This window comes from Ceratina calcarata, unplaced genomic scaffold (assembly GCF_001652005.2).
Source record: "Ceratina calcarata isolate Rehan_Ccalc_2016 unplaced genomic scaffold, ASM165200v1 scaffold428.2, whole genome shotgun sequence".
NCBI classification, from domain to species: domain Eukaryota; kingdom Metazoa; phylum Arthropoda; class Insecta; order Hymenoptera; family Apidae; genus Ceratina; species Ceratina calcarata.
In genome coordinates this window covers 299,782-311,518 of record NW_017166501.1, presented here as the reverse complement: position 1 = coordinate 311,518, position 11,737 = coordinate 299,782, and the positions used below count along the sequence as shown (strand labels likewise).

General features: G+C 39.6%; 3 protein-coding genes across 5 annotated transcripts in view; 2 read left to right on the top strand and 1 right to left on the bottom strand.

The window, feature by feature from the left end:
* The first annotated feature begins 13 nt into the window (after window positions 1-13).
* LOC108626763 (uncharacterized) lies at window positions 14-972 on the top strand. Its single transcript, XM_018027618.2, has 2 exons — window positions 14-373; window positions 743-972. Exons 1-2 carry the CDS (start codon window positions 230-232, stop codon window positions 935-937), a joined length of 339 nt encoding a protein of 112 aa, XP_017883107.1. The 5' UTR covers window positions 14-229; the 3' UTR covers window positions 938-972.
* Window positions 973-1,910: 938 nt separating this feature from the next.
* Window positions 1,911-10,983, bottom strand: htk (AT-rich interaction domain hat-trick). 2 transcript variants are annotated; one of them, XM_018027617.2, is made up of 4 exons: window positions 10,753-10,983; window positions 4,645-9,988; window positions 4,393-4,565; window positions 1,911-4,312 (listed from the first exon to the last, which is right to left on the bottom strand). In XM_018027617.2, the coding sequence occupies exons 1-3, from the start codon at window positions 10,756-10,758 to the stop codon at window positions 4,396-4,398; spliced, it is 5,520 nt and encodes a 1,839-aa protein (XP_017883106.1). In that variant the 5' UTR covers window positions 10,759-10,983; the 3' UTR covers window positions 1,911-4,312; window positions 4,393-4,395. The 2 variants fall into 2 exon arrangements, with proteins under 2 accessions (XP_017883106.1, XP_017883105.1); XM_018027616.2 differs by having other exon boundaries at window positions 4,425-4,565.
* Window positions 10,984-11,209: 226 nt separating this feature from the next.
* Art1 (arginine methyltransferase 1) overlaps window positions 11,210-11,737 on the top strand; it is a 3,965-nt gene continuing 3,437 nt past the window's right edge. The window contains exon 1 of one of the 2 annotated variants that reach the window (XM_018027668.2): window positions 11,210-11,333. The gene's annotated coding sequence lies outside the window, so the exon portion shown is untranslated. Of the gene's footprint in view, window positions 11,467-11,737 lie in introns of both variants that reach the window. The other variant, XM_018027669.2, reaches the window with a different exon arrangement.

Here is an 11,737-nt window from a genome sequence, read left to right as displayed (position 1 = left end):
AATATAATTTTCTATCCGATACAGACAGTCCTGAAAGCAGCAGAACGATGTTGGTAGCGCTAGCTGCTCAGAGCCATGATAAACAAACTTAATCTTGAACGAAGCACAACATCTTGTGCGATTTTATAGAGGAATCATTTTTGTGTTAAGTAATTGACGTGTGTGTTAAGACATACGGTGTCGATAAGTGCCATATACGAGGAGAAGAAGTTTTGATAAAGTAATCGAGATGGGTAGCACGGACAAAGCTGTGATCACGGGATTTATATGCAGACTTTGCAGTAAGATGAACCGTTTTGTGATCCACATATACGGCGAGGAGGGTGAAAGAATGAAGCTTGCTGAAAAAATAAATGCTTACCTACCTATCACGGTAAATATATCATTTTAATCCTTCCCTTGAGATTCTCTCAGCGATACGCATCAATCAAACTTTTCATTTCGCGTGATGCTTTATTCGATTCTTTAAGGTTTCATCTTACTCGTGTTAAGTAATCTTGTTTTCTTCTCATATCTATATACACACACACTCGATAGTTTCTACTTCAATATTTTTATTTTAATTTCACGACTATATCAATCATGGATTGAAATTTATTTAACTTGGGTATTGTTACATTAATTCGACAAACGTCGATGACAGAAATTTCTAACGTTCGCCCGAAATGTATTTTGTTCAAAGATAATCATTTATTGAAAGTTTTAGTGAGGAAACATAAAATTGTACTTTTTTCTCATGCAGGTAAACATGAATGATCCATTACCTAAAACGGCATGTCTACATTGTATCGAACGGCTAGAAGCTCATCACGAATTAATGGAACAATTTTTGGTAGCTAAGCGAAGATTAACCACTCAGAATAAATCGTCAACAGTTGCATCGACATCAACGCAGACCGTTGATACAGCACCTGCATCTAGCCCACCTCCATGTTGACACATAGAATTAAAAGCAGATTACCTTGCTCAATATTGCTAAACAACTTTATCTCTCTTCCTCTCTATCTCATTTGTATTGTTACTTTAGTAATTTATTAGTAGCAGACAAAAAGATATATATACACACGATCGATTGATCTGGCAAGCTGTAGAGTTATTTGGTCAAAACTTGTCTCTGAAAATTTGATAGAAATGATTTTCTTTAAACATGTCTTAGTGAATATTTTATAATGTACAAATCTGATTTATTGTATAAACTTTTTTACTTTTTATGCCTACTGTTACAGCCACTTTTATTAATTGGTAACATAACTTAAACTATATCAATAATTATTATTAGTTTATTACACATCTATTTTTTTTCTATCGACAAGAGCAATAATAGAAAGTTAGATACGTATTTATATAAAGGTATTGCAGATCAAATTATGTTAGGATCACAGAATTTATATTTTATTTTACGTGACCAGCATTGGTTTCATTAAGAAATATTTTAATCATCTTTTTAATTATAGTATTGTTTCCCTAAGCGATCTATACTGCTGGTGTACAAAGATAAATAGATAGGTATGTCAAAGCGAGTTGTCAGCTCGTTCAAATGTAACATCACACGAAACGATTGAATCTAGGGATAGTGTAACAAATTTTCGTTAAAGTTTCTACCTGATACTAGCACTATATATTAGGTGTATAATGCCATCGACACTATTGTACATTAAATTGATGTTTCTGTTACTAAACATAACTACGATAATATGTATATGATAAATTAAAATAATGACAAGAATCGTATAATTATAATATATTGTATGAACGTATGTTTATCATACAGAGTTTAATAGAATTTGAATGTTCACTTTTAAGTTGCAATATAATAAATAATTTATACAAAAATTCTAATCGATCATTTTATATTCTCCATTTCTCGTAGCTAACAAATTTCGCGCGGAGGGGAAATGACATCGCTAAAATTTGTTAAGATAAGATTTATTTCTTAACAATATCCGCTAACACAATTAAATGTTATGTGGAACAATATTACTGGTTGGCGACACAATCCACATTGTGCTCACTATATGTGTTATCTCACATGTAATCCGTGATTTACAGGGAGAAATTTTGTGTTCAGAAGACAAGGATGCGTTCTCCACTCAGCATTCACATTATACAATCTTGATAAAACGATTTCCTTGTTTCCGTTTCATTTATTATTACAAACATGTGATCCTTATCATATAAGAATACACAGTATAAACTTCTGTTTTGTTCAGGGTCGAAACATTTACATTACAATTTGTCTTCACCTGTCTTGCCAATTGTTTTCTAAGTTAACAACTAATAACTGCATTTTTTCCTTATAGATTAGAGATATAATACGAACATTTGTGGTAAATCAGAGTAACATGATTGAATTAACGGCATTGAAAATTTTACGCAGGGTAATTAAAGTAAAATAATGTTTGAAGAAGGAGAACTGTGTCCGTGCGTCTGTAGGAAAATTGTTTACAACAAAAAAGCGATGGTACACATAGTTCTTAAATACTTTTAATTATCTTCATTATTAAATAATGATCACCCAACCCGAGAACAAAATAATTTCAATATCACTGGTATCCTTGGTTTAAAATAAATAAAACAATTATTCGGTTGTCTTGACTTCGGTCAAGTGTAAACTTTTTTCGCGTGCACTTTAATCGAGCGTCGACGCACATCCTCGTGACTTCTTAAGACACATATACAGCGTGTGCTACTGCGAGATTTGTGAAATCATTATACAATAATATGCGCAGCTATATCTGTGTGCGATAAACAACTACTAAAATCTGACTTACGGGTGTCTCGTTCGACACGCGCGATGTAAAATATTTACAAAGATTTTATGGAGCCCGACTCCTAATTTGCTTTCGTCTTTCCCCCCAATCAGTGTATGACCGTGTTGCCTGACATCATGAAACACGTTCACAACTGATACTTTTTTTTTATATAAAAAATATAATATATATTTATATATATATCTATATAAAATTTTCATTCTCTTCTCAGCCAACACGTTCTTCATACAAATTTAATTCCATTCAGGGTTGTTTGATTTCATTTTCGGCAAACTTGTTGCTTAAAGTTTTCTGCTTTTTTTGGTTTTCTGTTTATTTAGTACTGGGGTGCATAGCACGCCCAAATAGAAATATAAATGCATCTTTGACCAATTATGATATACGACAATGAGAAACTTCTAATACCTAATCTGATGATTAAAGCACAATGGCAGCAATTCTTCAGATATAATGCAAAAGGCTGTAAATTGATGAATCCCGTTGAGCTGCATTCATGACAATTGCATAGCTTGAAGGCTCCAATCCTATGCAGTTTGTCAAGAAATTTTATACCGGAGTACGAATACGACAGTTAATTGCAATAATCGTTATTTCCGAACAACTACGATACCACATCTTACTCACGTGAATTATTTACACAATTAATCTTCCTTTATTAGGAAATTAAGAACTGTGCTACGCTTACATACACGACCGATGTATAATACAATCGTTCGTTCATCTCGGAAGTGAAATGAACGAACATTGCTTTACATATCTTCTCCTCTACTTTAAAATCACGTTTAAATTGCAACATCTCCTTTCAGTTTTTAAATAAAACAAATTTCGAGAATTCTAGAATCTCTTATCCTTTTCGTACATATTCATATTGCAAACCATTCACACTACCTCTAATATGTACAGAATTTTCTATCCTACGAAATATATAATGTTTGTTGCACTTGACATCCTCGTCTCATGATTTCGTCTTGAAAACAGCTCAACCGCCAATGATACCATATAAGTTATGCTCGAAACAGAAATGACAGACGGCTTAGACAATTATTTGTTCCCAAGATGTCTTTACAGTAACACGCTATTCGGTAACATTTTTTCTCAGCCTTTTCTTAAAAAAGAAGAATGAACGATGAAAATGATCATCAAGTTCGATAATTTGTACTTTGCATCTGAGCAGATGAAGAATGACGAATTGAAGATAGAAATTTGTTAACTGTCACGAATTTACGTTATTTGACAAAACAATGTACAACACAAAAGCATATATGAATATATATTTTTCATTTATGGTAAATGTGTTCCTCCTTTATGTACTAAACTCTTATACCTAATATCTACAATTTATATTATTATTGGGGGAAAAGTTTACCTAATCGGCGTTAGATAAAAATTGTCATGAAATTTGCTGTGATGCGCAGGATGTCCTATGCTTTCCTTCCCATTCGTATAAAAGTATTCTCAACGCAGATTAAGTGAGCTCAAATGCCTCAAGGCAGCTCATCACGAACAGGCCTGTTGCATTTCCGCTTTAGCTGCCTTTATAGCTGGAATCAAATGAAATCAGTTTGCCTACGCTTGAAACGAGTCCCGATATAAGATTTATAGAATTGAAGAATGTATTAACCGATCAAAGGATTGAACGAATTAAGTATTTACCCTCCCGTTCTCTCCTCCTCAATTTCTTTCTGCGTCTTTCAATGCCGGCGAGCTCGACTTTCACAGCATTGTACGTTTTTCGTAATTCAGCTAATTTTTGCTGCAATACTGCTATTCTTTGACTACCATCCAATTCAGGATCTGTAAAAGAAAAGAATCACGCACTCTGTGAATGACACAATGAAAAATATGATAGATGAAAAGAAACAAGCTTTCTTACCTAGTTCCACGTAGAAGTTATATTTTGTTGGTCGAGGTGACCTGGATGAATAGGAACTGAGATCTGGAACGGTAGCAATATTCGTATGGTTCGCCGAAGCGGAATTAACTCCGCACAAATTGGAACCTTCGCTCGTATCGTCGCTGTCGCTACCAGCACCATGTCTACTACCATGTCTGCTGCTATGTCTCGCAGTTTTCTTAGTAGCATTCTTCTCGCACTCCGAGTGCTTTCTACTCCTTTTACGTTTCTTAGGAGATTGCGTCTCTTCGACAGATCGTTTCGCGGGTGGTTTTAATATCCTGTCCGCGGAATTTCCTTCCGCGTTGGGTAACGTGTCGTCCTCACTAAATCCTGGACCTTTACCGCCACAGTCGTTATCAGGCTCCGAGCTATCTCGATTGTGTTTCATGTTATCCTCGGAAGTCGGTGATGAACCGCCTGTTCTTTCTTCTCTGGGAGAGCCAGAGATATTCGAGATACTCGAGTCGGGCGTGGTCGGTGGAGTATTATCCATTACAGGGGCTGCTTCGTTGCTTTCCCTCCTTTGCGCTGGCATTAGCGCGGGCAGATGATGATGGGACTGTTGCCTCACGCCCAGTGTTGGATTTTGTTGTACAGGCAAAGAAACCGGAACGGACGTTTCGATAGTTTTTGGCAGTGCCATGCTCAGGGTGGCGACAGTACTGCTAGTTGTACTTTGTCCTGACGTAGGCGCGCTCGCGAAAGGCATTTCCATTAGCACTATACTGCTCTCCGTGGCTTCGACTTTCGGAGGAGAACAGGATGGACCTGCATTTATTTGTTCTATACTTTCGGTGACAGGCGCTGGAGAGCCTGGTATCTCTTCTTCGCACAATAAAGAATTGATCGCCTCTCCTTCTTCATCAGTTTTCGCAACAGGCGTACTCTCCGTCTTAAATTCGGCGAGACATTCCTGTTGTTGGTGTTTCAATGGTTGGATAACTTTTTGTGGTTGTAATTTCGAGTATCTTTCTTGTGTGTCCTGAAGCCTGTCCAATTCTGCCCTTAATTTGACATCAAAATTTGACGGGGTCTTTACATCTTGCAATTCTTCGTTATCGATTACAAGTCTCTGCTCGGAATCGCTGCTGTCAGCAGAGTCTGTCGCATCTTGGCTAATCAGTTTCTTGCGTTTTTCTTTCTCCTTTTCTTTCAGATCATGTTCTTTAAAATCGTCTTCCAGTTTCTTCGACTTCTCGTTCTCCACGTGTTTCCATTTTTCTTCCTCGGTCTCTACTTTCTTGTGTTCCGTTTTCGTTTCAACAAACTTCTTTATCTCCACTTCTTTCTTCAATTTGAGTTGTTGAAGTTCCTCCTCTTTTTGTTTGATCACCGCGCGCATTATATCCTTGCACTGGTCTTCATTACTTATTGCGACTTCTTCGTCCCGCTGTTTCTTAGTCTCGATTTCTATTTTCGACACGTGCTCATCTTTATTCTTCTGCACAGCCATGATATCCAGTTTTTTGGCCACTTCTTTTGGTTTCCATAAAGGTTCCGATATTTCTTCTTCTTTCTTAACATCTTTAGTCTTATTGCGGAAAGCCATCGCGGCTGAAAGTTTTTCTTCTATCGTAGAAGTTGCCGGAAGTCTTGCGCTAATCGGTGCTGGTACTGTCACTATCGGAGACGGGACAGGCGTAACGTCCAACAGCTTGGACTCCGATGGTTTCAACTCTGGTGATTGTCTATGTAACGGCGATTTCACGCTTGGCTTTTGTTCAACGGGTACATCAGGCTTACTCGAAATCGGCGGTGTTACATTTTCTTTTATCGATTCATTTTGCGAACTTGTCTCTTCTTTATTCGTATCTACCGAGCCATTTGTATCGTTCGAGGGAAACATTTCTTGTTGATATGTAAATAAGTTTTCTTGTTCAGCTTCCGAAACTTCGGCTTCTGATATTATCAAACGATCTTCCGAATCGTCGTGAGTACCATCGTCGTCTCCGGGTAAATCGCTAAATAAGAGATCCATGCCGTTACTTATTTTGCTCGTCTCTTCAATGATAGACGCTGGTTTTACTTGACTAAATGATGGCGATTCGCACAGCTTGTCAAATGCTTCTTCACACGTTGCCAGTGACGGAGGTTGAATTGGTTTGTGGGAAAGTAAAGTTTCCGTAATATCGTCGACTCGTTTACTAAACGATTTCTTCGGTTTCTTTCGCGAATCATTGTCTGTATCTGACTTCGGTTCCTTGATAACCGGTGATACAACGATTTTCTGTTTCTTCTTAGGACTTTTCGGCTCTTCCTCAAATACCCTCTTCTTCACTTTGTCTTTGTCTCCGCTCGTATCCCGCTTGTTCCGCACTTCGAATTCAAATGGTTCTGGTTCTTTGAATTCATATATATCTTCGGTGTTATCTATTGCTTTAGGTTCAGGCGCTGTTTCTAGCTTTGTCGGCTCTAAATTCTTCTCTAATTTCGGCGAGACCATTACGACGTTCTCTTTTTCTTCCATCTTTATTTCATCCTCCGGATCGGGTTCGACCCTGACCAGCTCTAACTTCACCGCTTTGTCAAAACCTTTTAATTCAGATCGTATTTGATTCAAATCGAAGTCTCGGCCTTTCGGCTGCTCTTCGTCGCTATCTGGTTCAGATTTTATACCTTGAGATTTGCTGATCGTTCTTCTCAAACGTCTGCCTCTACGCGGTTCCTCCAAATTGTCTTTGTCCTCCTCACCTTCGCTCGTTTCATCGGGCTTTATTCTATCCTCCGTCCTGTATCTCGCTTCTCTACGTTTTCTATCCTCCGTAGCCTTGGGCTTGGTTCTCGTTTGTTCAGATTCCGTTGTATCCGAATCATACGTCTCGCTCTCTTCAGTTTCAGATAGAACGATATCTGTGTGTCCAGACGTTCTCCTCGTTCGCCTTCGGTGCTCGACGCTGGCATCGTTGTTCCTCGTTCGCGTTTGACGACTATTCGCTGGTGTCGCAGGACTCTTGGTCCTAGAACTGGAGCTTGTGACGGACAACGGAGTCGTGGATCTCGCAGGTTGAGATCCCTCTTTATCCTTGTCTTTCTCTTCTTTCTTGACCTCCTTCGTCGAAGTAGACGAACTGACCGACGTCGTAGGCGCTACACTTTGAGCTCGTCGACGACTTTGAGATCCAGTTGAATTGGCATTCGAACCATTTTTCGAAGACTTGTTTACGTTATTGTTCGATAAATTTGTACTAGGAGTCTGAGGTCGCGAAGTGGCTTTAATCCGTTTTACTCTTCCTTGGGCTTGCGTGAAGTTCTGTGCTATCCTCGACGGTTTAATCCATTCGTCGTACCTTGTATTCCATCCAGTATAATGTACCAAATACATTGGTTCCGCGCCTTCTTTCTCTATGTCGATCACCTTCGCTTCGTAAGTAACTTTGGACTCATGAGTAGGTCCGTAATATACTTTTAACCTGTCTCCTAACTCTACAGGCCCTTTGTAACAAGGTGCAGATTCCGTTAACGGTTCCTCTGTACGAGATTTCTCAGTCTCATATTCTTTACGCTTTCTTCCCCGTTTCTTTAGTTCCTCTTCAATCAATCGCCTTTGTTTCGATAGATTTTTCCTTTCCGATTCCCTGGATGGAGTTCGCGTTTCCCTACTCTCCGAAGATGCTTTGCTTTTGACAGTGTCGTCTTTAGATTTCGATCTCGTCTTAGCAGCATCCTCTTCTTTCGTCTTATCATCTTTCTTCTCCTGTTTTCGAGACTCGGTTTTCTTTTTCTCAATCACTTTCTTCTTCGGCTCTTCTTTACTTTTCGATTTACCTCTGTTCGGCAATGAGGACGAAGACGTTGAGATCTTTTGGGACTTCTCACTGCTTGATGACGACTCAGCTTCGGCCTCTACGTTCACATCGCTCTCTTGTCCGCTACCGCTTTCTTCGAATTCCTCTTTTTTCTTAATCTTAACAACCTCTTCCTCCTTGACAGGCTCTTTCTTCACTTCTTTTTTCTCCTTCTTCTCCTCCTCGACAACCTTCTTCTCCTCTTCCTCCTTCTCGTTCTTGGCTACCGATACTTGTGGCGGTACAGGCGTATTTCTATCTTTGTCCCTGTCCCTGATCAAACTTCTACCAGGACGCTGTTTACGCATAACGCCTCGCGGATGGTTTACCATAGTACAACCCAATTTTCTATAAAAGTCTTCGAAAGAGTGCAAGAATTTTTTATAGGCTTGTTTAACCAAATTGTGCGTAGACGGAGAATTTTGCATTGTGAAGCTTAGACGGCGTGTTATCAGTTTCCACTGATTTTGATTTGTCACACGATTATAACCACCTAATTTGTAAACGGCTCGAAATAGCCTGTATAAATCTATATCCTCGGAGCCAATCATTGGGCAATTGTTAATAGGAGTACCGCGATCGTCCATGAACTTGTACAGTTGCGCCACGAAATGATCTTTCTCTTCGCGCGGCTCATCGTCGGAGCTATCGGAATCAAGCTCGCCATCGGAATCGCTGTTCCCGCTTGATACAGAATGTCCAAAAAGAGAATCCTTGTCCCAATGGGGAGGTAACTCATTCTTTTCTAAAAATAGCAACGCCTTTTCTACCGCTACCTTCAACGTGCTATTCTCAACTTTGTTGACAAGCTCCTTTGTGAATTCGGTGGCTTCTTTCTTCGGGACTGTGTAATATCGCGCGTCCTTAAACGAGCGCACGAGATAATCGTCTCTCACTCGAATTCTCACTGTATCCTGGGCAGTCGGAGCGACCACCAGCCCGGGGAACCAATTGTCTTTCTTCTTTTTATCCCCGAGCTCGACGCATACAACCCGTCCGATCTCGGGTTCCGTCTCCATTCCCTCCTTGCCTGTCCCGCTGGAGCCCGAGTCGCGATTACCTCGCGGAGGGCTGTCCTCGTCGTCGCTGCTCTCATCTTGCGCTTGTCTAGACCGCCGCCCTCTTCTACCGCCGATTACTGGGTTACCGAAATGCTCCGGGTGCGTCAAGGGGAGTTGGTCCAATGTTTCGCTCTCTGCAAAATGCCGGCCACTCTTTAGACAAAGCGCCGTTCTTCTCAACGTTGTGATGTCCCCGTCATCGAAAACCACAGTGTACTGACTGCAGTCTTGGATTTTAGTGATAGTAGCTTCAATAAATTCTTTTCTATCGCCATGTTTAGCTTCAACAGATGCACCTACTCTTAACGTTCCCTTTATCTGATCGTCAGCAACTGTCGCTGTACCTAAACCTTGCTTATAAGTCACTCTGCATTTTACTGATCTTACTACTTTTCGAATTTTCGCTTCACAGAAGGCACCCTTGTATTTAGCACTGACCTCCGTACCCACAGATAGGTACGGTGGATCGTCTCCCTGTAACAGAAAATATACACACTGACTGAATGTTCTTTTATATATAACTCCTGTCTGTGACATACTTTCATATAGTCACCACACATTCATTCTTTGTTCAAAATAAAAAGGTATATACATAGGATGGAATTTGAATATCTTTGATTACATGTTTTACCATAATAAAAAAAAATAGTAATGACAATGGCAGATATAATTTTAGTTAGTCTTTGTTAAGATATATTTAATCGGATTATTACGGTATGTGCAGTTTGTTCAAATTTTAATTGACGAGAGGAGCGCGACGATGATGAAAGCATTAAAAGTGGCATAAAAACGGCAGCTGCCTCGTATGATGAGCTATTGTTTATGTAGGCGGTCATGCCTCGCAGGTACAGAGCGATTCTCTCTTATATTTTTTTCTCTCATTCTTCTTAAATCGAAATTGTCCTACGATAAACAAGAACTTTCGCACGATGGTATCACGTTTAAATGAAATCTCGTACTTTGACGTCTTAACCACGTTTTCAAAACGGAGTCCACTACGTTCGTGACAGCCCGTCGATTTCTCAGACATCGGGTAATAGTCGTAACCTCGAAGGTACTTTAGGCGAGACATTCGTCCGAAGTAAATCACCTGCGAAAGCGTTGTAACTACGTAACAAAAGCACGGGTTTTTAAACTTTCTCGTTTCCACACGATCCAGTCATAAAGGAAACTCAACTAATACAATCGTTTGCGCACTTGTTTCTACGTCAATCTGTTCCTCCCGCCTGTTTCCTTACCAGCATCTTCTAGCGCTCCACGATCTCCATATAAATAATGTTAACAAACCGACACGTGAGTGACATTAAAATCGTGTTTCAAATGGTCCGAACTCGAACGTAATAACACAGGAATAAATTACGACCAGACAGAGAAGTTGACCCCCTTCGCGAAACCTACAGTTCACGGGCCGAATGCGTACAAGCTCCTGTTCCCTGCCCATCTCCACCCCGACGCAACTTGTCAGCCAGCCACTCGACTCCTATTGGACGATGTCTTTACACTCTCTCAAAACAACCGACAGAAAATACGAAATTACAACTATCCTCTCGCCCTTATTTTAATCACGATTTTTGGGCAAACGTAATCTACGTCGTGAAGCGCGATTTTTCGACAAATCCTGTTAACAAATTATTATTTATTTAGCAGGAAAATTGAGATAGTAGATTGATCGCACTGCGCATACGACAGGGGCGTATCGTCACGTTAACATCCCGATTTCGGGTGGTCGTTTCTTCTAGGACATTCAGGAAGAAGTGATCTCTGCTAGTCTCCATGCAAACGACAAACGTTCGCGTAGTTGTCTCGTTCAATTTAATGTGTGCGTATCACGTAGCTTATTAGCCAACACGAATTATTCGTAACATTGCACCGAAATCGATACCATTGTCGAACAATTGTACGACGTATCGTGTGGGACATTATATAATTCCTATATCGTAAACAGCCGATTGGTACGATCTCAAAAAATGACAAACGTATAGGAAACTGTCTGTAATTATGTAAAAAGAAACATTTCTTGTGTCGCATATAGTTGACGTTTGCATTATTTCACTTGCACCTCGTTTTACTAAATTTTATGTAAACTTTAACCTTTAGCACAAATATAAAAATCGATTATATGAAGATGATATGTATCTTGATATATGCATTGTCATCTAGAAAATTCAAAGTATTGAATCGATGTCTTCTAAGAAACTGTATAACGCTGATATTAAAAAGTAC